The sequence below is a fragment of the Phocoena phocoena genome, chromosome 16 (assembly GCF_963924675.1).
Source record: "Phocoena phocoena chromosome 16, mPhoPho1.1, whole genome shotgun sequence".
NCBI classification, from domain to species: Eukaryota; Metazoa; Chordata; class Mammalia; order Artiodactyla; family Phocoenidae; genus Phocoena; species Phocoena phocoena.
Window position 1 is genome coordinate 6,382,780 of NC_089234.1, and position 22,294 is coordinate 6,405,073.

At 43.9% G+C, this 22,294-nt stretch overlaps 1 protein-coding gene across 1 annotated transcript in view; it reads left to right on the forward strand.

The window, feature by feature from the left end:
- Window positions 1-22,294, forward strand: part of DHX32 (DEAH-box helicase 32 (putative)) — a 40,500-nt gene that overhangs the window by 14,571 nt on the left and 3,635 nt on the right. The window contains exons 3-8 of the mRNA XM_065893766.1: window positions 938-1,310; window positions 6,556-6,801; window positions 8,258-8,357; window positions 8,450-8,608; window positions 20,444-20,635; window positions 21,292-21,441. Coding sequence (XP_065749838.1) covers window positions 938-1,310; window positions 6,556-6,801; window positions 8,258-8,357; window positions 8,450-8,608; window positions 20,444-20,635; window positions 21,292-21,441 — 1,220 coding nt within the window. The remainder of the gene's footprint in view (window positions 1-937; window positions 1,311-6,555; window positions 6,802-8,257; window positions 8,358-8,449; window positions 8,609-20,443; window positions 20,636-21,291; window positions 21,442-22,294) is intronic.

Consider the following 22,294-nt stretch of genomic DNA (forward strand, 5'->3'; position numbering starts at 1 on the left):
TCTGGGAATGGTGAGAACCCTCCCAAATCTAGGTTCCCAAATGCCGGCCAAGGGCCAACCTTGCAAGCAGGCCTTTCTAAGAACAGCAGTTTCAGACCTGCCGTAGACAGGGACACATAAAATAAATACCTTAATGGGTAGAGAAGTTATGAAATTGGTCTCCTCAAGGAATAATATAGGCAGAGATGTAAATAGTGTCAGAAAGATGATGTTTGTATGGTGCTGGATGACTAATAGGTATTTATTTTTACTATTACTTTTAAATACACCCCAAGAACTACTGGAAATCCATGGAAACCACTAATGACCCGTTCCTCCTCCAGGAACGCTGCCCTCAAATAGGTGGTTGCTTTTTAGATGCTTTCGTGTGGTTATTATTTGGACGACATTTCCAACTCGTTGATGCTAACACCCTGGGGACGTCATCTCCCACGATGTGCCACTGACAGAGTCCTACTAGTGGACTCACTGGGCCGTGAGCCTGAGAGAGGACAGTCCTCTGTGTATCCTTCCTTTGAAGTGTGTGCTCTGACTCAAAATTCTAACATTGATGGAACGGGGGCTGCTCTTACCGGACAAGGCTATTTTGCTGAATTACTTTTTTTAAAAAGCTCAGGGCAAATGTTAAATGTAGCTCTTGTTAATATCTGTAATGAACCTGTAAGGCAGAGGTCTGGAACCTAGGGCTCAGGGATGGTCTTTAGAGGGTCTGTGAAGACATGGAAACTGTGCTTAAAATTTGTTCATGTGTACTTTTCTATTTTGAAGGCCTGTAGATTTTATCAACTTGAAGAAATCTTGGCCCCCCGATAAAGATTTAAACTCCTGATTTAGACAAAAGGATATAGGAAAGGCATTTTTTGTTGCTTATGTTAGGAGTTTTTTTATATGATTTTCTTCATGAGAGTATTCTAACTTTCATGTTTCTTCTTTGTAGGTATTGTACTGATGACATGTTACAGAGAGAAATGATGTCCAGTCCTTTTCTGGGTAGCTATGGGGTCATCATCTTAGATGATATTCATGAAAGAAGCATTGCAACTGATGTGTTACTTGGACTTCTTAAAGATGTTTTACTGGCAAGACCGGAACTGAAGCTCATAATTAACTCCTCACCTCACCTGATCAGCAAACTCAGTTCTTATTATGGAAACGTGCCTCTCATAGAAGTGAAAAATAAGTACCCAGTGGAGGTTGTGTACCTTAGTGGGGCTCAGAAGGAGTCTTTTGAGTCTATTTTACGCCTTATCTTTGAAATTCACCACTCCGGTGAGAAGGGTGACATTGTAGTCTTTCTGGCCTGTGAACAAGTAAGTAAGTAATATTCATTCTAACCTAAGAGAGTAATAAGTTTACTTATTGGGAACCTTTTAACCTTGTTGGGAACCTTTTAATAACTAACATACAGGTTTCAGTTTACTAATTAACTGATGGAACTGCTATTTGGTTCCATCACACCTCTTTTTTCATACTTTAGAAGAATCCTTGATATAGAGTAAATAAAACCTACACTGAAAGGCAAACAAGGAAGTGCTTCTAAAGGCAGGAACTGGGGACTTCCCTGGAGTTCCAGTGGTGAGGGCTCTGTGCTTCCATAGCACGGGGCATGGGTTCGATCCCTGGTTGGGGAACTGACATCCCACAAGCCACAGCATAAATACATACATACATACATACATAACCAACCAACCAACCAACCAACCCAGGAGCTGTTCTGAAACACAGAATGGGGGTGGGGAGGTGGGGACTCTGAGGAATTTCTGGGGGTGATCTCCAGAGCTGACCTCCTTCCATGGGATCAGGCGAGATCCTGGGCTGCCCCAAAGGCTTGCTGTGAACTGTCTCAGTAGAGAAGACACACTCATCTCACACTCACGGCCACCTCCCTCATGGCAGGCGCATGTGCTGGAGATGCGGGACATAAGCTAAGTCCTCCGCATAGAGTCAGGGAACAAAAAAGTACCCACAGTGTTCCTACAGCAGTCAGTGGAGTGTTAGGCAGGAAAATATAATTTATAGCACAGTCAGAAGGCTATCTCCCTACACTTTTCTTAAAAAGATGAATGAGAAAAATGTTCACTTCGATATCTGACAATGTCTTTCAAAAGAACAATGGGAAATGTACAGCTGAGCGTCTCTTTTTGCTTTTATAGAGTCAAGGTGTCATTTGGGGTTGCATTTTTTTTTTTTTTTTAATGCAGTTACTGTGGCCCTGCTTCTCTCTCCACTGCTCTGCGGGCCAAATCTAAAAGCCTCCAGAATCTCAAGAGTTAGACCTTTCTTCTTAGAGACTGATTTCCTGGCCTTTTTCCCCTACCCGTCATCTCACTCAGAGAGTAAAAAAAGCACTGGCTTTTAGACCATGACCCAGATATGTAGTAATTCCAGTGATTAAACAGAAACCAAAAGGAAACTGTACGATATTGGCTGATCCACCGGCTGAACAAAGACAAGGACCTCAGCTCTCTACCAGAGCCTTGTCTTAAGTATTCACACGCCTTCACAAGTACCTTCAGGAGTATTTATTCTGCTTTATACTCAAAGCATAAAGGATGACTGATCCTTTAGTTTGGGGAACTTTAGACAGTTTTCTCACAACTTAGATTTTATCTGTTTCCATAAAGAAAGTAATTTAGAATCTCAAATATATGATAACTACAGCATATTTTCCATTTTTCCTGTGTAGATTATACACAGTTTCTTGAATAGTAAATCTTCTACTGATTACAATGATTTATTCTATGATCATTCCCTGATCCCGCATGATTCAAGATACTCAAGAAAGTCCTGAGGGAAGTAACAAAATGATTAAGGAGACAGAAGAAGGATTTATGAAAACAATTAGAGGTTCTCAGTATAACTGGCTGAAGCCTAAGGGAGGGAGGAATGGCAGAATTAGAAGAGTCTGAAACATTTGAAAGTTAGAATTGCCAGGTGAAAAGAAGGCATACATTTCGGGGTGGATCGGGTGGGGGACAGTATAATGAAGACTGATAGATTGAGTGGTCATCTTTAGTCAGAGTAACCAAAAATGCCAAAATGGATTTTTGAAAAATAAAGCTCATAACAGAATTGGGGGTAATATTTGATTCTTACAAGTTTCATATAAGCTATAATTAATGGCATAGTGACTTCTGAATTGTCAGACTTTAGAAGATGCATTTTTACCTAGGATAGTGGTAGAAACTGTAAAATCCACAGGGCTTAGAAAATTATATAATCTTCCTTGAAGTCAGACCAGAAAGACATTTCCTATTAAGAAACCATCAGTCCTGAAAGTCATGAACGTGATGGTGTAGTGAAAGCTCTGGGCGGATTTTGCAATTCTGAGCCTCTGAGAATGAGGATTCGTCATTTTGGCAGGGGCTGCTGCTGTGGCCCGGGTCCAGCACTGGAATCTCTGTGGGGGGGTGGTTCTCCTTGTCCAGAGGCTCCCAGCAGGCTGCCCAGCGGGTGGGGCAGCAGTTCTGCGGGCTGGAGCATACCTTCTCTGGGAACCAGTGTTTTTCCTCACAGTTCAGCCCCAAATCCCACAGGTGTTATCTGGGTTTCTTTTCCCCATCTGCCACCTAAAAAGCAGAATGTAGTTCAGTATATGCTGATGGACTTTTTTCTTTTTTACTACTTATGTCAGGGTTAACACTCTCCTATGGTCTTGGAATTTGTCTTTTGGAAAGTTTTGTCTTGCTCCGAAATCCATGTTAACAGCTGTTGATCATTTTTCCCCATGCTGTTTGAAGCTTTCTTGATTTCTATATAAAACTTTAAAATCTGCCATAGCAACTGAATGTCATAGGAAAACAAACCCAAGCAGTCTGACCGAAGTGTACTAACGGTCGCTTTTTCTCTTAGGAAATCCGTTTAAAGTTGCAGAAACACTCTCATGTTTGGCTTGGTGAACATTAGGTGCCTCACATTTTCTCGCACTGCTCACTTAGCCCCTCACCTGCTGTGAATTAATACCCGCAACTGCGCGCTCCCCTGGCTCTTGTGCTTGATTGAGGCTTGGAGCCCTGCATGTTTACAGTGTGTTGTTCCTTATCACTTCACCATCTTGTAACCTGAAAAAAAAAAGTGAAATAGATTAAATAGAAAACAAATTAAGGTTAATGACACTATCTAGCCAGATTATCAAGTAGCTTGAAGCTGTCGCAAGGAAGATGCTCTTAGGTTGAAGGTTTTCCTGTGAAATGTTCCATCTAGTTGCGGGCCTTTCATTTGGGGGCAGATATCTTCCTTCAGTGCAGGTTGCTGTGTTTTCCTGAGTTTTGCAGGTATTGTAGGAAAGCCCCACATACGTAAATGCTCTGAACACATTGAATAGGAAGGAAATGAGTAAACAATTTGAAGCACCGAATGAATATTTTCAGTACTTTTTTTTAATTCTGAAGATTATGGCCTAAAAGTTTTCTGTCAGCTTGAAGAATCTAAACTAGGTACAATATTTCAGTGCAGTTTGAAGGTTATTTGGATTGGAAATTTGTGAGTGGGTGGCTGGAATCGAATCTCCTCTTTCAGCTCCAGGGTAGCTGTGGAGGGTGAAGTACCAACGTGCAGAGGTTACCACCTGCCACCCAGGAGGAATGTGTGAATGTCCTGTGCAGGGAGACGCAGCTCGAGGACTTGTTCTCCTCCGTAGAAATTTCTAAGCTTTCCTCACTTAAAATGATGACATGATTAGAATTATAAAAATTGGAAGAAATAGCTTTGTTCTGGGCTTCCCTGGTGGTACAGGGGTTGAGAGTCTGCCTACCGATGCAGGGGACACGGGTTCGTGCCCCGGTCCGGGAAGATCCCACATGCCACGGAGCAGCTGGGCCCGTGAGCCATGGCAGCTGAGCCTGCGCGTCCCGGAGCCTGTGCTCCGCAACGGGAGAGGCCACGGCAGTGAGAGGCCCGCGTACTGCAAAAAAAAAAAAAAGAAATAGCTTTGTTCTGATTATTCCAGCTGACAATTTTTCATTCATTACGGTCAATAATCCTGCTCTTCGCTTGGTTGAAAAAAAAATCTGCCCCAAGTAAACCAACCCTGCAGAAAAGGGGGGTGTGAACAGGAGAAGGTACCGGGATAACTGCTGTGTGGACCCCAGGGGGCAGCCTCTGCCCTGCTTCCTGGGGGCCTCTCAGCAGCTCAGGAATAACCTTCAAATAGCTCACCCGAGGTCTCACTATTTTTCTAGGCAGATCTGTCCACCTACAAAGCCCTTGAGTTAGTTCAATCCCACTATACAGGTGGCGGGGAAGGAAGGAGAGGTGAGCTGGAGCGCTGGACAGTGGACTCAGACTTAACAGTCATGGGAAGGCATCTTTTTTACTCAGATTTTTAGTGAAATCTAATGTATGTAATGAAATGAAATGGGGCTTCTTCCATCTGGTAGTTAGTTAGGCCCTTAAAAAAATAGAAATTTTGGAAACAAATTTAAAAGGAGTAAGAATTACATTAAGTGACATCTTTTTTATATGAGGTCCTAAAAATCTGGTTGTGATTTGAGAAATAGAAAAGTACGGCAGGGCTTCCCTGGTGGCACAGTGGTTAAGAATCCGCCTGCCAATGCAAGGGACACAGGTTCGAGCCCTGGCCCGGGAAGATCCCACATGCCGCGGAGCAACTAAGCCCGTGCGCCACAACTGCTGAGCTTGTGCTCTAGAGCCCGCGAGCCACAACTACTGAGCCCACGTGCCACAACTACTGAAGCCCGCGTGCCTAGAGCCCATGTTCCACACCAACAAGAGAGGCCACCGCAGTGAGAAACCCACACATCGCAATGGAGAGTAACCCCCGCTCGCCACAACTAGAGAAAGCCCGCGCGCAGCAACGGAGACCCAACGCAGCCAAGAATTAATTAAAAAGTACTGTGTAAAATGTCTTGCTTTTTGAGCATTTTACACCAATATACTTACTTGTTTGTGGTTTTAGGGCACATAATTTACTCTTTTATTCAGTATATTTGACAATGAAGCATTTTTAAAGAGTATTTCTAAATTCCTGAATCTTGCAAATATATAAATAGCAGTGAATATTTCCTACCTATTTCATTGCATTTCTGCTTTAAGTGCTAATGGGTAATAATAGTTTTCAAGATGACCCAGATTAGAGACCCTGACTGTGGAATGTGTATGTATATATGCTTCTATTGGAAATCTAGAAATTGTTTTAGAATTCTTAGTTCTGCCACCATTAAAGCACAGTGATGCATCATCACTGATGTGAGAGTAACTTTTATTCACCTGTCGTTGTTAATGGATATGAGAAGTTGCACCAAGCTAGAAAAATAGCAGGATGAATGCATAAAGGCAAAGACAGTACATTTCACAAGAGGAGAGACATTTTGGACTAAAAGCACTGAAATTATTTATAAATTATATTTAACTTCCCCAAAGACACGTTCTTACGCAGTTATACCTCCTTTTCATATTTAACGATACCTATAGAAAACACAAGTATTTCTTTCCCTGTATACATTATGCAGCTTTTGCCTGTAGTTTTATATAATTTGGAGAAAGTTGTTTGTAATGTACTTTATTCTCATGGATGATGTTATTCTTTTACTTTAGGATATTGAAAAAGCCTATGAAATTATCTGTCAAGAAGGATCTAACTTAAACCCAGATCTTGGAGAGCTGGTAGTTGTTCCTTTGTATCCAAAAGAGAAATGTGCATTGTTCAAGCCAAATGATGAAACAGAAAAAAGATGCCAAGTTTATCAGAGACGAGTGGTGTTAACGGCTAGCTCTGGAGAATCTTTGATCTGGAGCAACACAGTCAAATTTGTTATTGATGTCGGGGTGGAGAGAAGAAAGGTAATTATTGTTGAGGCGGTTAAGTAGACTGCTGCTAATTGTCTTGGGCTCCTACCATTTTACTGACCAGAAAGTGAGGATGAACTATATGATCTGGGAATTTCTCTGTATTTGGCCATGTGTGCAAAGAAGAACTATTGCATCCAGTAACAAAAGTCTTGAGCACATGTAACTGCCTGTCATTAGCAGGTTGATAGTCTGGAAACAAATTAAATTGGTTGAGGGGCCAGAGGAAAAAGTTTTAAGGAAAGACAACTACTAAAGCAAATTACTTGACTCCTAAACGGATCTTTTTTTCTATACATCCCTTGGGTACTTTTGGTAGCCCCTTTATCAAAGTAATTAGCATCTCCCCCCAGGTAATTTACTAGAAATTAGTTTCAAGTGCACTGAGTTTAATTTTTGCAAATTTTGGCTTTATAGTTGACATAAAATTCCATCCTAAATTTTTTTAAAAGTCTGTTTATTTTTAATCACTATCCTTAAATTAAAAATTAGGGGCTTCCCTGGTGGCGCAGTGGTTGAGAGTCCGCCTGCCGATACAGGGGACACGGGTTCGTGCCCCGGTCCGGGAAGATCCCACATGCCGCGGAGCGGCTAGGCCCGTGAGCCATGGCCTCTGAGCCTGCGCGTCCGGAGCCTGTGCTCCGCAAGGGGAGAGGCCACAGCAGTGAGAGGCCCGCGTACCGCAAAAAAAAAAAAAAAAAAAAAAATTAGGAAAAATGGAAATAGGGTATCTCAAAGACAGTGGGACTTCAGAAATCATAGCATTTAAACTGAAAACAATCTACCCAAGTATTGATCCATTTACCATTATTAGATGTTATATAGCTTTTACCCCTCCAGGAAACTATGGGTCTCTTAAATATCCTTGTTTACTGTGACAGAGCAATTCCAGCCATTAGGAAGGTTCCCTTGGAACCAGTTTGGATTGATCTTATTGAATCAGTCCACCATTCAGAGAACCCAGGGTTATTACTTACCTTTAAACTACGCCTAAGAAAAATCACTGTTAGTGCCATCTGCAGTCTTTGTGTTAGCTGATAGGACTGGAAAAGCCCAGCATATGTGATAAAGATGAGACCCCTGGGATCACAGTCAATTTGAACGGAACCTTGAGGAAACGCAGCACTGTCGGTTGATCATCCTTTTCTCCACGCGGTACACGAGTCAGCGGTGTAGCACTTTGAGAAGTGGCATTTGTATTTCAGCAGATGATGCAGAGCTCCCATATTTATTGAAGCTACAATGAAAGCAGACAACCCTTAAATCCACTTATCAAAGCTCTTGCAGTTTCCATCTCAAGGCAAGTGACACAATAATAAATATCGTACAGAAGAAATGAGTAGCAGAGCCTTTCGTGAAGTAAAGTGTGCAAACAGCAGTCACTTCAGGGCCAGCGAGCCTGCTAAATCTTGAGTGAGCTGACGCTAAAGATGCTGTCTTTCGTTTAAAGGTGTATAACCCTAGAATAAGAGCAAACTCACTCGTCACGCAGCCCATCAGCCGGAGCCAAGCAGAGATACGCAAGCAGATTCTCGGTTCATCTTCTCCAGGTAGCGCTGCGGACCCCAAACCCAGCTCACGCTAAGTTCCTGTCCGGAGGCAACACAGAAGCATTAAAAGCATCTTCCTTGGTTTCTTCTAGGAAAACTTTTCTGTCTGTACTCTGAAGAATTTGCCTCCGAAGACATGCGGCCACTTAAGCCAGCGGAAATGCAGGAAGCCAACCTAACCAGCATGGTGCTTTTTATGAAGAGAATCGACATCGCGGGCTTAGGCCACTGTGACTTCATGAATAGACCAGGTAGCCGTGTGCCCGCGGGTCAGCAGGCGCCTGGCTGAGCCTTACCCTCATACCTCTTGCCCGTCCCCAGTCCTAAGAGCAGTGGCCCTTGGTGGTGCAAGCAAGCCCGGGGCTTTGGTTTGTCCTGAAGCATTTTCCCCACTAGAGGTAAACATTCTCTAAAGTAATTTTAAAAATTAAAAAAAAAAGCTACCCTCTAGGAAATATCTTTTCTGACATTGGAGAAGTGTCTGCCCTTGGCCACTTTAACATAGGAGATGGGGCCAGGCCAGTAGAAACCCGGGGGGGCGGGGGATAGTGGAGTACAGGGGTGTGAGGCCGAACTGAACACAGGAGGATTTTTGGCAGCGTTAGTGTTTCTCGGTGGGAAAACTTGTAGGCAAACGGCCCTTCCTCATGAATCACACCGTCACCTGGGGAAAACCCACTCAAAGTTCACGCCTTTGTAATTAAGGGTAAATGGAGATATGAAGACTGAGGCCTTAGAATTACAGTCTGAGCGTCTGTCTCCTGGGGAGCTCCCCGCTGCCCTCAAGTTCACTGAGGAAGGCCCTCTACCATGGGAGGGTGCTGGCTTCCTCCCCGCTAGTATCAGACCTGGCCGGGACCTGGGCTGCTCCCGCGGAAACCACCGGGATGCCGAACAGAAGGCTAGGGAAGCTTAAGGGCAGGCGCTCCTACCGTGTGACGAGGCTCCCAGAGCCGCAGCCCGCTCCCCGCCGCCCAGTCCCAGCCCTGTTTACTCTGGAACTGCTGCTTCGTTCCCGACCCACAGCTTAGCTTCACTGCAACTGAGTGGGTATTCGAGTCCCTGTATAAAGTTTTCTGGTTTAAGTACTGATTGCCCTTCAGTAGATGTTCAGTTTTCACTTGTGCATTAATAAAAGAGAACATCCTTAATTTTTTCCACACGTTAGGCCCATGGTTAAAATTTTCACTGTGTTTATCAAAGGGGGTGATTGGCAATGTATTAGTGTTATGGTATTCATGGCATTTAGTGTTATGGTATTCATGGCATTTATCAAATTTTCACGAGAGAGCAGCCAGGCAAAAGACCTTGTAAGCAGAGTGTACTTAAAATGGAAACTAGAATTTCTACCGTTTTGCCATGCTTTGTCTCAGTTCCTATGTTTTTCAGTCATTTTGTCCAGTGGTGCCGTTAGGATTACAAGTCCTTGAGAAATACAGGTTATATCAGAGTTACGCTTCCTCAAATATTTCTTAAAATAGCACATAGACTTTGGAGTAGGTGAAGGAAGAGGAGGGTCCCCTAAGAAAGCTAACCTTTGACATGAAAAGGTAGAAGAGAAGATAGAGTGTGGACACAGGTTCTCATTACAAGGAGAGCAGCCAGGTGGACGGTCCAAGACTCCAAGCCTGGATGGTCCTGAGGGGCGGTGTCAGGGCCTCACCTAGAGGTCACGACAGGGGCCCATGCTCCTCAGCAGCGCCCAGTCCTTCCCTAGAACCGCAGGGAGTTTTCTATTGAAACTCTCCCAGTAAACACTTTGGAAAATCAATTACTTTGGGAAACTCTTTGGAATCGAACGTTTTCAACAGACTCTTCCCTCAAGGAGCAGTGGAATCTCTAGGAGGAAAGGGTCCGGGTGAGCTCCTATCTCATCTAAGACTGATCTCCTTCCTCTGGAGCCACCGCCTCCCTTGGAGCTGTGTGTTCTTGCAGGAAAAGGGTTGCTGTTCTCCAGCAGCAGCTCAGAGGCATGCGGGAAAGAGAGGCCTAAATCGAATGCATGTCAAGAAGGCCTTGGCATTGAGGTTCCTGGGGAGATTAGCACATCACCTGGAGAACGGCCAAGTAGTCCCAGCCACACGCCCGCCTCTGAGGATGCTAGCCAGCTCGGCTTCAATAGAGCTTCTCCCCCCGAGAGAAGGTCCCAGAAAAGGCCCGGCCCCTTCCTAACTAGCTGCAAGGATGAGAATGCTAGTGATAATTATACCTTGAGGGAGTGGCTTGGAGGAAAGAAACAGTCATAGGATGTGATGTAAGGCGGTAAAGTATCTGTAGCAAACTCAGGCTGAGTGCATTTTTCTTTGATAGCAATGGCCAGAGTGACAGGACTGTGGCAAGTTAGAAAGGGTGTGGGCAGGGGCCTGGGGGTGGGGGCCGGAGGGGGCGGGGAGGGCCGGGGCCCCGGGGTGCGGGGGATGGTGATGCGGCCCAGAAAGCCTGGGAAACACGGGCTACAGGATTCCTTTAGCTGTGATCCCTTAACTCTCAAGTAGTGAAGCCACTCTGCTCCTGGCTTTCACTCTGGCCCCTGAGAAAAAAGGAGTCTAGAAGGTGAGGGTGTGTCACTTGCATCCATTTCTCCCGTCTTTCACCGCTGACCCCAGGGCTTCTGTCCTCGGCGGCCAGTCACCACTCGAGGCCACCCCCTGAAGAAACAGGTTTCAGTTTTGAAAACTGCTCGCCTCTTAAGCCCAAGGATCACCACGTGTTGATTGCCTGGGCACCTTCTTGTCATGATAGTTGCTGTTTGGTGGACTAGCGTGAAGAGAGAAGAGCAGGCCCTGTAATGTCGAAGATTTTCAAAAGCAAACAGCAGACCACAGCCGTGCAGAGGAGTTCCCGTGTCTCTCAGTGGTCACCCTCCACTGCTCACTCCACGGGGCTTAGAGCTGATAACGGGGGACAAAAGGGTGAGGGTGACAGTTTATTTCTGTCCCCTGACAGTATGCACATAACTATTTTCTGCTGTGCTTGGGGAAATGTAACTGGGGATTAACTCTGACTCATCGTTTTGAAAGAAAAAAAAAAAAGATGATGCTTGCAGCTCTTGCATATAACTCCTCTTGTAAATGAAACAGGCAGATGAAGCAGACCTGCCGCCCTTCTCAGGACTCGCGTAACAGGAGGATAGAGGGTCTGCCCTCTTGTATTATGGGGGTTATCAAGAGGTTCAAATGAGATTATTTATGCAGAAGTGCTCTGTGTACCGTGTAGGGTAGGAGGTGGGCACGTGCCAGCTTTTGTGAGCAGGTCCTTGTGAAATTAAGTGAAACAGAGTCCTTTCCTTTCTCTCCTCTTCAGAGCCAGACTCTTAATCCTATTCCCTAAAAGTCCCAAGACTACTGAGAATCTACACCGTCCAACCAGCACCATCTCGATTCTTCCGTTTCTCCCCTCCGTGGGCTCTTTACTTCAGTGCACACAGTGCCCAAGCTCCAGTCCTAAAACCCACCGGGCCAGAAACTTCATCTGATCCCGCCCTGTCCAGCTGTCACTCTCTTTCTCCATGTCCATCTGCATATGTGACGTGTGTGTAATTCACACGTGAACGAGGCACACGGCAAGCCTTGTGTGAGCACAGCTATCCTCCTTCCCCGGGCCAGCTTCGTCCCTGCCTTTTCTAAGTCCCAGTGTCACTTTGATACACTCTCCCTTTGTGACGGAATTTCTGACGTATAGAAGAATTCTGGGTGCCAGTGCCAGTAGTGCCACTCAAACTGGCATAAGCCAAAGTGCGTTGTGATGAGGAGCTGGGGGTGTCCTATGAAATCCAAGACGAGAATGTAGCAGTGCCTCAGGGACATCTAAGGACAGAGGCTCGAACGGCACTGGTACTCAGCTTCTCGTCTCTGTCTCTTGGTTCTTCTCTCTCCTGCTGAGTGCCTGAGTGAGTAAACGTCCCCGTGACGGGGAGGGGAACAACCTGTGATTCCTGCTATGTGACCTCTAAAATTTTGGTAGACTTTTCAAGGCCATAGGAAAGATGCCGTGTGGGGCCGTTGATTCTGGAAATGACACAGCAGAGCCTTGGACTCCTCATCTGACCTGCACTCTTGCTTAGAATCAGCACTGGGTCAGTCCCTCCCTCCGAATGGTGGACTTAACCCTTGTTCCAGATTAATGCCCTCTTTGTTTGTGAGCAGCCTTTCTGCAGGTACTGTGGCAGGAAAACGCAGATTCAGTATTGGAGCCTGGCATTTGGGGTTCCATGGGAAAAGGGCACCATAACGAAATTGTGATAATAGCCCTGCAAGTTACTATGAGTGATGGCACTGGGGGAGGTGTGTGACCTTGTAGTGAGCTATCCTACAGGGAGTACAGCTGCCATTGGCAATAGAACTTAATGAAAATGATGATTTGTTCATATTGAAATTGCCTTTGGAATAAAGCAGTGTGATTTTGCACTGCTGTAAAGAAGAGGCCTCACACTAAAACATTTATATCCCATTTGTTAGCATTATTTCCCATGGATTACACTTAAATAGCACTGCCATAAAGAACCCTCATCTAAACCCTTCTGCTTTTATCTAAGACAATTTCATGGGCCATACTGGGGAGATGTCTTAAAATGTAGAAAGTAATATTAGCAAATCCTATTCAGTTATTTATTATTATTCCTTCACCTGTATAATCTGCATTCATTAACTTCTTCTTTCTAATATAATAAAACCCCAAGAACTTCCTCTCTTTATTTGGTGTTCGGACCGAGAGCCGAATCATGAAGTTATGTCCGTTAGTAACTCTGCGTGCAGCCAGCTCAACTCCAGGACATAAAAATGAGAAGTAGGTGCCCTTTGGGGACAGAGGCTGGCTGTTAAGCCAGATGGGCTTACAGGGACAGTTGCCAGAGATCCTGTAACTTACAATGCAGCAGCTTTGCTGATTTATGGAAACTGGTTTCCACACAACTTTCAGGAATTAACTTTGTGCTCCCAGTGCCCTCCTGCTCTGTTTAATCTGAGATGCTTATTTCTGCTGCTGCTTCTTGCACCTTCTCTGGCATGTCAGCTGTTACTTTTTTTTTTCCCCCCAATCTTATGCTCAGTTAAGTTTTTCTATTGTGCTGTTTGTTGAACAGAAATCCTTAATTTTTTTTTTAATTTTATCTTTTTATACTGCAGGTTCTTATTAGTCATCCATTTTATACACATCAGTGTATACATGTCAATCCCAATTGCCCAATTCAGCACACCACCCCCCCACCCCCCCGTGGCTTTCCCCCCTTGGTGTCCATACGTTTGTTCTTTACATCTGTGTCTCAACTTCTGCCCTGCAAACCGGTTCATCTGTACCATTTTCCTAGGTTCCACATACATGCGTTAATATACGATATTTATTTTTCTCTTTCTGACTTACTTCACTCTGTATGACAGTCTCTATATCCATTCACGTCTCAACAAGCGGCCCAGTTAGTTCCTTTTTATGGCTGAGTGATATTCCATTGTATATATGTACCACATCTTCTTTATCCATTCATCTGTTGATGGGCATTTAGGTTGCTTCCATGACTTGGCTATTGTAAATAGTGCTGCAGTGAACATTGGGGTGCATGTGTCTTTTTGAGTTATGCTTTTCTCTGGGTATATATATGCCCAGTAGTAGGATTGCTGGGTCATATGGTAATTCTGTTTTTAGCTTTTTAAGGAACCTCCATACTGTTCTCCATAGTGGCTGTATCAGTTTACATTCCCACCAACAGTGCAAGAGGGTTCCCTTTTCTCCACACCCTCTCCAGCATTTGTCGTTTGTAGATTTTCTGATGATGCCCATTCTAACTGGTGTGAGGTGATACCTCATTGTACTTTTGATTTGCATTTCTCTAATAATTAGTGATGTTGAGCAGCTTTTCATGTGCTTCCTGGCCATCTGTATGTCTTCTTTGGAGAAATGTCTATATAGGTCTTCTGCCCATTTTTGGATTGGGTTGTTTGTTTCTTTAATATTGAGCTGCATGAGCTGTTTATATATTTTGGAGATTAATCCTTAGTCCGCTGATTTGTTTGCAAATATTTTCTCCCATTCTGGGAGCTGTCTTTTCATCTTGTTTATGGTTTCCTTTGCTGTGCAAAAGCTTTTAAGTTTCATTAGGTCCCATTTGTTTATTTTTGTTTTTATTTCCATTACTCCAGGAGGTGGATCAAAAAAGATCTTGCTGTGATTTATGTCAAAGAGTGTCCTTCCTATGTTTTCCTCTAAGAGTTTTATAGTGTCTGGTCTTAAATTTAGGTCTTGAATCCATTTTGAGTTTACTTTTGTGTATGGTGTTAGGGAGTGTTCTAATTTCATTCTTTTACATGTAGCTGTCCAGTTTTCCCAGCACCACTTATTGAAGAGACTGTCTTTTCTCCATTGTATATCCTTGCCTCCTTTGTCATAGATTAGTTGACCATAGGTGTGTGAGTTTATCTCTGGGCTTTCTATCTTGTTCCATTGATCTGTTTCTGTTTTTGTGCCAGTACCATATTTCTTGATTACTGTAGCTTTGTAGTATAGTCTGAAGTCAGGGAGTCTGATTCCTCCTGCTCTGTTTTTTTCCCTCAAGACTGCTTTGGCTATTCGGGGTCTTTTGTGTCTCCATACAAATTTTAAGATTTTTTTGTTCTAGTTCTGTAAAAAGTGCCATTGGTAATTTGATAGGGATTGCATTGAATCTGTAGATTGCTTTGGGTAGTAGAGTCATTTTCACAATATTGATTCTTCCAATCCAAGAACATGGTATATCTCTCCGTCTGTTGGTATCATCTTTAATTTCTTTCATCAGTGTCTTATAGTTTTCTGCATACAGGTCTTTTGTCTCCCTAGGTAGATTTATTCCTAGGTATTTCATTCTTTTTGTTGCAATGGTAAATGGTAGTGTTTCCTTAATTTCTCTTTCAGATTTTTCATCATTAGTGTATAGGAATGCAAGAGATTTCTGTGCATTAATTTTGTATCCTGCAACTTTACCAAATTCATTGATTAGCTCTAATAGTTTTCTGGTGGCATTTTTAGGATTCTCTATGTGTAGTATCATGTCATCTGCAAACAGGGACAGTCTTACTTCTTCTTTTCCAATTTGTATTCCTGTTATTTTTCTTGTCTGATTGCCCTGGCTAGGACTTCCAAAACTATGTTGAATAATAGTGGTGAGAGTGGACATCCTTGTCTTGTTCCTGATCTTAGAGGAAATGCTTTCAGTTTTTCACCATTGAGAATGATGTTTGCTGTGGGTTTGTCGTATATGGCCTTTATTATGTTGAGGTAGGTTCCCTCTATGCCCACTTCTGGAGAGTTTTTATCATAAATGGGTGTTGAATTCTGTCAAAAGCTTTTTCTGCATCTCTTGAGATGATCATATGGTTTTTATTCTTCAATTTGTTAATATGGTGTATCACATTGATTGATTTGCATATATTGAAGAATCCTTGCATCCCTGGGATAAATCCCACTTGATCATGGTGTATGATCCTTCTAACGTGTTTTTGGATTCTGTTTGCTAGTATTTTTTTGAGGATTTTTGCATCAATATTCATGAGTGATATCGGTCTGTAATTTTCTTTTTTTGTAGGATCTTTGTCTGGTTTTGGTATCAGGGTGATGGTGGCCTCATAGAATGAGTTTGGGAGTGTTCCTTCCTCTGCAATTTTTTGGAAGAGTTTGAGAAGGATGGGTGTTAGCTCTTCTTTAAATGTTTGATAGAATTCACTGTGAAGCCATCTGGTCCTGGACTTCTGTTGGTTGGAAGAATTTTAATCACAGTTTCAATTTCATTACTTGTGATTGGTCTGTTCATATTTTCCATTTCTTCCTGGTTCAGTCTTGGAAGGTTATACCTTTCTAAGAATTTGTCCATTTCTTCCAGGTTGTCCATTTTATTGGCATAGAGTTGCTTGTAGTAGTCTCTTAGGATGCTTTGTATTTCTGTGGTGTCTGTTGTAACGTCTCCTTTTTCATTTCTAATTTTATTGATTTGAGTCCTCTCCCTCTTTTTCTTGATGAGTCTTGGTAATGGTTTATCAATTTTGTTTATCTTCTCAAAGAACCAGCTTTTCGTTTTATTGATCTTTGCTACTGTTTTCTTTGTTTCTATTTCATTTATTTCTGCTGTGATCTTTTTGATTTCTTTCCTTCTGCTAACTTTGGGTTTTGTTTGTTCTTCTTTCTCTAGTTCCTTTAGGTGTAAGGTTAGATTGTTTATTTGAGATTTTTCTTGTTTCTTGAGGTAGGCTGGTATAGCTATAAACTTCCCTCTTAGAACTGCTTTTGCCACATCCCATAGGTTTTGGATAGTCGTGTTTTCATTGTCATTTGTCTCTAGGTATATTTTGATTTCCTCTTTGATTTCTTCTGTGATCTCTTGGTTATTTAGTAACGTATTGTTTAGCCTCCATGTGTTTGTGGTTTTTATGGGTTTTTTTCCCTGTAATTGATTTCTTATCTCATAGCGTTGTGGTCAGAAGAGATGCTTGATATGATTTCAATTTTCTTAAATTTACTGAGGCTTGATTTGTGACCCAAGATGTGATCTATCCTGGAGAATGTCCATACGCACTTGAGAAGAAAGTGTAATCTGCTGTTTTCGGATGGAATGTCCTATAAATATCAATTAAATCTAACTGGTCTATTGTGTCATTTAAAGCTTCTGTTTCCTTATTAATTTTCTGTCTGGATGATCTGCCCATTGGTGTAAGCGTGGTATTTAAGTCCCCCACTAGTACTGTGTTACTGTCACTTTCCTCTTTTATAGCTGTTAGCATTCGCCTTATGTATGGAGGTGCTCCTATGTTGGGTGCATATATATTTATAATTGTTATATGTTCTTCTTGGATTGATCCCTTGATCATTATGTAGTGTCCTTCCTTGTCTCTTGTAATATTCTTTATTTTAAAGTCTATTTTATCTGATATGAGTATTGCTATTCCAGCTTTCTTCTGATTTCTATTTGCATGGAATATCTTTTACCATCCCCTCACTTTCGGTCTGTATCTGTCCCTAGGTCTGAAGTGAGTCTCTTGTAGACAGCATACATATGGGTCTTGTTTCTGTATCCATTCAGCCAGACTCTGTCTTTTGGTTGGAGCATTTAATCCATTCACATTTAAGGTAATTATCAATATGTATGTCCCTATGACCATTTTCTTAATTGTTTCAGGTTTGTTTTTGTAGTTCCTTTTCTTCTCTTGTGTTTCCCTCTCAAACAAATTCCTGTACCATTTGTTATAGAGCTGGTTTGCTGGTGCTGAATTCTCTTAGCTTTAGCTTGTCTGTAAAGCTTTTGATTTCTCTGTTGAATCTGAATGAGATCCTTGCCGGGTAGAGTAATCTTGGTTGTAGGTTCTTCCCTTTCATCACTTTAAGTATATCATGCCACTCCCTTCTGGCTTTTAGAGTTTCTGCTGAGAAATCAGCTGTTAACCTTATGGGAGTTACCTTGTATGTTATTCGTTGTTTTTCCCTGCTGCTTTCAATAATTTTTCTTTGTCTTTAATTTTTGCCAATTTGATTACTATGTGTCTCAGCGTGTTTCTCCTTAGGTTTATCCTGTATGGGACTCGCTGCGCTTCCTGGACTTGGGTGGCTATTTCCTTTCCCGTGTTAGGGAAGTTTTTGACTATAATCTCTTCCGATATTTTCTTGGGTCCTTTCTCTCTCTCTTCTCCTTCTGGGACCCCTATAATGCGAATGTTGTTGTGTTTAATGTTGGCCCAGAGGTCTCTTAGGCTGCCTTCATTTCTTTTCATTCCTTTTTCTTTATTCTGTTCCACAGCAGTGAATTCTACCATTCTGTCTTCCAGGTCACTTATCTGTTCTTCTGCCTCAGTTATTCTGCTATTGCTTCCTTCTAATGTAGTTTTCATTTCAGTTATTGTATTGTTCCTCTCTGTTTGTTTGTTCTTTAATTCTTCTAGGTCTTTGTTAAACATTTCTTACATCTTCTTAATCTTTGCCTCCATTCTTTTTCTGAGGTCCTAGATCATCTTCACTGTCATTATTCTGAATTCTTTTTCTGTAAGGTTGCCTATCTCCACTTCATTTAGTTTTTTTTCTGGGTTTTTATCTCGTTCCTTCATCTGGTACGTAGCCCTCTGCCTTTTCATCTTGTCTATCTTTCTGTGAATGTGGTTTTTGTTCCACAGGCTGCAGGATTGTAGTTCTTGCTTCTGCTGTCTGCCCTCTGGTGGATGAGGCCATCTCTGTTACTTTTGATTTCATGGCTCACTGATGGCTCGGACTCTTTTTCTAAATAGCCCATCTGTTTACTTCCCGGGACTGTGATTTCTCAAGGTCTCATCCTTGCCCGAGGGTCTCCAAATGAACAAGGAGTCCACCAGTGCTCCTGGCTAGTGCCCTGGAGAGGCCAAGGGGTCAGAATCCAAGAACGGAATCCCGAGGCTGTGCTCTTCTCAGTTTTAAATCTTGATGAAAGAAACCAAAAACAGGGACGTTCAGCTTTTCTCCTTGGTGGGGTGAAGGCCACACCCGAGTCCTCTAGCAGATGCCTGGGTTCTCTGCAGACTTGCTCACAGCCCCCCTCAGCCCAGCACTACTTGCTTTCACAGTAACTGATATTTCACCGGCAATCACGTGTCAGAGGTGGAGGCCAGGCCCGTTCCACGCTCTCTCCTCCAGCAAGAGGCCTGGGGATGCGAGGAGCTGCGTGCAGCACCAGGGGTCCTTCCCCAGCCCGCAGCGGGGTCTCTCCCAGTGTTCCCAGGTCTCTTGATGGGAATGGGGGGACTTTATCAAATCTGGATTTGGGACTGGCTTTTGAGTTACACAGTTTACTTGAAATTTTGAGAAATAGCTTAGTGGTCAAAGTTTGGGCAGCAAATAAGTAAATCTGTACTGTTCATTACCTTGAACTCCCAGCTACAAGGAGGTTAAACTGCTTCCCAGGTCCCCACAGTCTCTGTCTCCCGCCTGCCAGGAACATGTTGGAAGTGAGACAAGTGAAAGCCGTTGAGTAGCTCATAAATCCTTCCGTTTCTGGGGTAGAACAATCCAGCAGCTTCATGCTGTGTGATTTGCTTCTTTGTGAGGCCTGGTGAAAAACACATGTATTCATTTTAATGTGACTTTATTTTGCAAGGACAAGGAGAATACCTCACTTTGAATAAATGGATTTATCTTTGTAGGTGGCTATTAAGCATATATAATAAAACTACACCCTTATTGATGTCATATAAACTTATAAGGGAAATAAAGGGATGGAGAAAATTAGCCTTTGGTCCTTACTTGTACTGGCAGATAGCTCTTCCAGCATCCTTGTCTACCATTTCTGTCATCTGGGTCCGTTTCAATTGGTTCATTTTTCTCTTTATTATGGGATTATATTTTCCTGCTTCTCATGCCTCATAATATTTGTTGGATGCTAGACATTGTCCATTTTACTGGGTTGGATTCTGGGTATTTTGTATTCCTGTAAATATTCTGGAGCTTTGTCCTGGGTGGCAGAGTGATCCTTTCAGGTCTTGACTTTAGGATTAGTTAGGTGGCACTGGAACAGTGTACATGTGGGGTGTAGTTATTCTGTGTTTCCGCCCCCCCCCCCCCCCCCCCAGAGTCCCACGAATCATGAGACTTTGCAGCCTGGCTGGTGGGAACGGCCGTATCTGGATCCCGTGTGAGCACCGGGCGCTGACCCTCTGCTCTTCTGGATGGTTCCTTCTCTGGCCTGGAGTGGAGTGAATGGGCCCTGCTGACTGACTGAGGGGCTCTCGTACATCCTCTGAGTCCTCGCTCTAGAGCTCTCTCCTCTCAGGAGGTCCGACCTGCAGGCTTTGGCCACCTTGGTCTCCCCGGACCCTCAGCACCCTCTGCATAATTCGGGGAGTCTGGCAGATCCCCTTGGGTCCCCTCCCAGCACCGCAGCCTGGAAACGCTCTCAAGGCAGTACGCTGGGCAGCCCTCAGGCTTACCTCTTGAGGTGCCCCCCTCTCAGGAATCACTGTTCTTCGTTGCCTGATGATCTCTGTCTTGCGAACTCTTGTTTCATATATTTTGTTCATTGTTTGGTTGTTTTGTGTGGGAGGGAAAATCCAGTACCTGTTACTCCATCTTGGTTGTACGAGACTTTGTAATTATTAATTTTGTCTTCCCTATAGCACCGGAAAGCTTGATGCAGGCTTTGGAAGACTTAGATTATCTGGCAGCACTGGACAATGATGGAAACCTCTCTGAATTTGGAATCATCATGTCAGAGTTTCCTCTTGACCCACAGCTCGCCAAGTCTATCTTAGCATCCTGTGAATTTGACTGTGTAGATGAAATGCTAACAGTCGCTGCCATGGTAACAGGTATTCCTTCCACGGCTCTTTTGTACCGTGTATCTGCAGCAGGTATAGATTTAAATGAGATCCATTTGAAATGATAATGAAATATTTTAGTAGTTTGAAAATGTAGAAAGTTATAAATTGCCTTAATATGAAAAAATCTAAATAAAAACCCAGTGAATTTCTTAAAGCAGACCGGTGAAAGCATACCGAGTTCGCTTTTGCTGAAGTGATCGGCACAGATCAAGAAAAGCGTGTCACGTGTGCGTGTGTTTTATTTCCTACCACCTCATTCATCTTGGTTTATAGGTTTTAATTGATTCTTTTACTGGCAGGACAAACCAAAGGCTATGCTGCATTAGGACCTGAGTTCTAATCCTGTCCCTGGACCGGGGGCTGTAATATTTACAAGCAGGGTGTCCGCTGTGCTGAGCAGACCTGAGAAAAGCTAACACAGGAGTAAGGAGAAGCACAAGATGACGGCTCACCCTACAGTTCTCTGATTTCTGTGTAAACAGGATAGCATGTTATTCACAGAGTAAGACAGGAGCAGGGCTACAAACGGCAGCGAGTCCCCATCCATCCGTTCCCCCCACACACACCCCCCACAGCCTGTTGTGCTAAAGGGCTAAAGGGCACATCTCATTATTGCTGACCTTCTGCCCTTTTGCATCTTAAAGCTCCTAATTGCTTTTCGCATCTGCCCCGGGGAGCAGAGGAGGCCGCCTTGTCTTGTTGGAAGACGTTCTTACATCCTCAAGGAGATCACTTCACCCTCATCAACATTTACAAGGCCTACCAGGACATGGCTCTGAATTCCACCAGCGAACGTAAGTGAACGCTTGGCCTTCTCACAAATTACCTCCCAATTCCACCTTTCCTTCCCCAGACGAAGCTGGGTTGTTATTCGTCCAACACCCTTTGTCTCCAGCCCCCTTGGTCCTTTGAGTGGGATGGCGCTTGAGGCCCTCAGGCACCCGCAGGTGAGCAGCAGAGACACGCCTCCTGCGCCCACAGAGGGCGGGCCTGCATCCACGGACCGGCCCCCAGCCCGGCAGCCTTCAGAGCGAGCTCACTGGGGACGCCGGGACAGGGGACACAGACTTGCACAGCACGGCCCCTGTCCTCTCGGGTCCAGGGAGGAAGGAAAGGAACTGCCATCTCTAGGTGCCCACCGGCCAGAGCTGTGCTTTGTGCCTTTCACAACATGGCATGCTCACTACTGGCTGGAGAGAGAATATGGAGCGTTCAAAACAAAACCAAACCCCAGCTCCAGGTAATAGTAATGAATAGGCTGATGAGCTGAGGGAGGCTGGACCCTGGCGGAGGAGGGGAGAGGGGCGGGGAGGGCGTCCAGGGGAGAAGAATGGCCTGGTGCAAAGCTGCGGCAGAAGTCCTGGGTACGTCTAAACCACGGTTCCCAGTGGTGAGGGAACGGGAAGACTCCTCCACGTGAAACTCCTGTGCTGGGCCTTAAAGACGGGAAGGGGGTCTCTAGGGGCAGACGGGGCAAAGCAGTGAGGCGGACACAGCCAGAGGGGAGCTCCCTTCCTACCAGGATTATTCTCACCTTTGTTCTCCACGATGCTGCTTTTACCTCCTTTGCTCCAGCAGATGGTGTGGAAAATGTTTAAAGTGAAAAGTATGACAGCAGTCAGAGTGGCAGAGCAGGGAGTTAGTTTT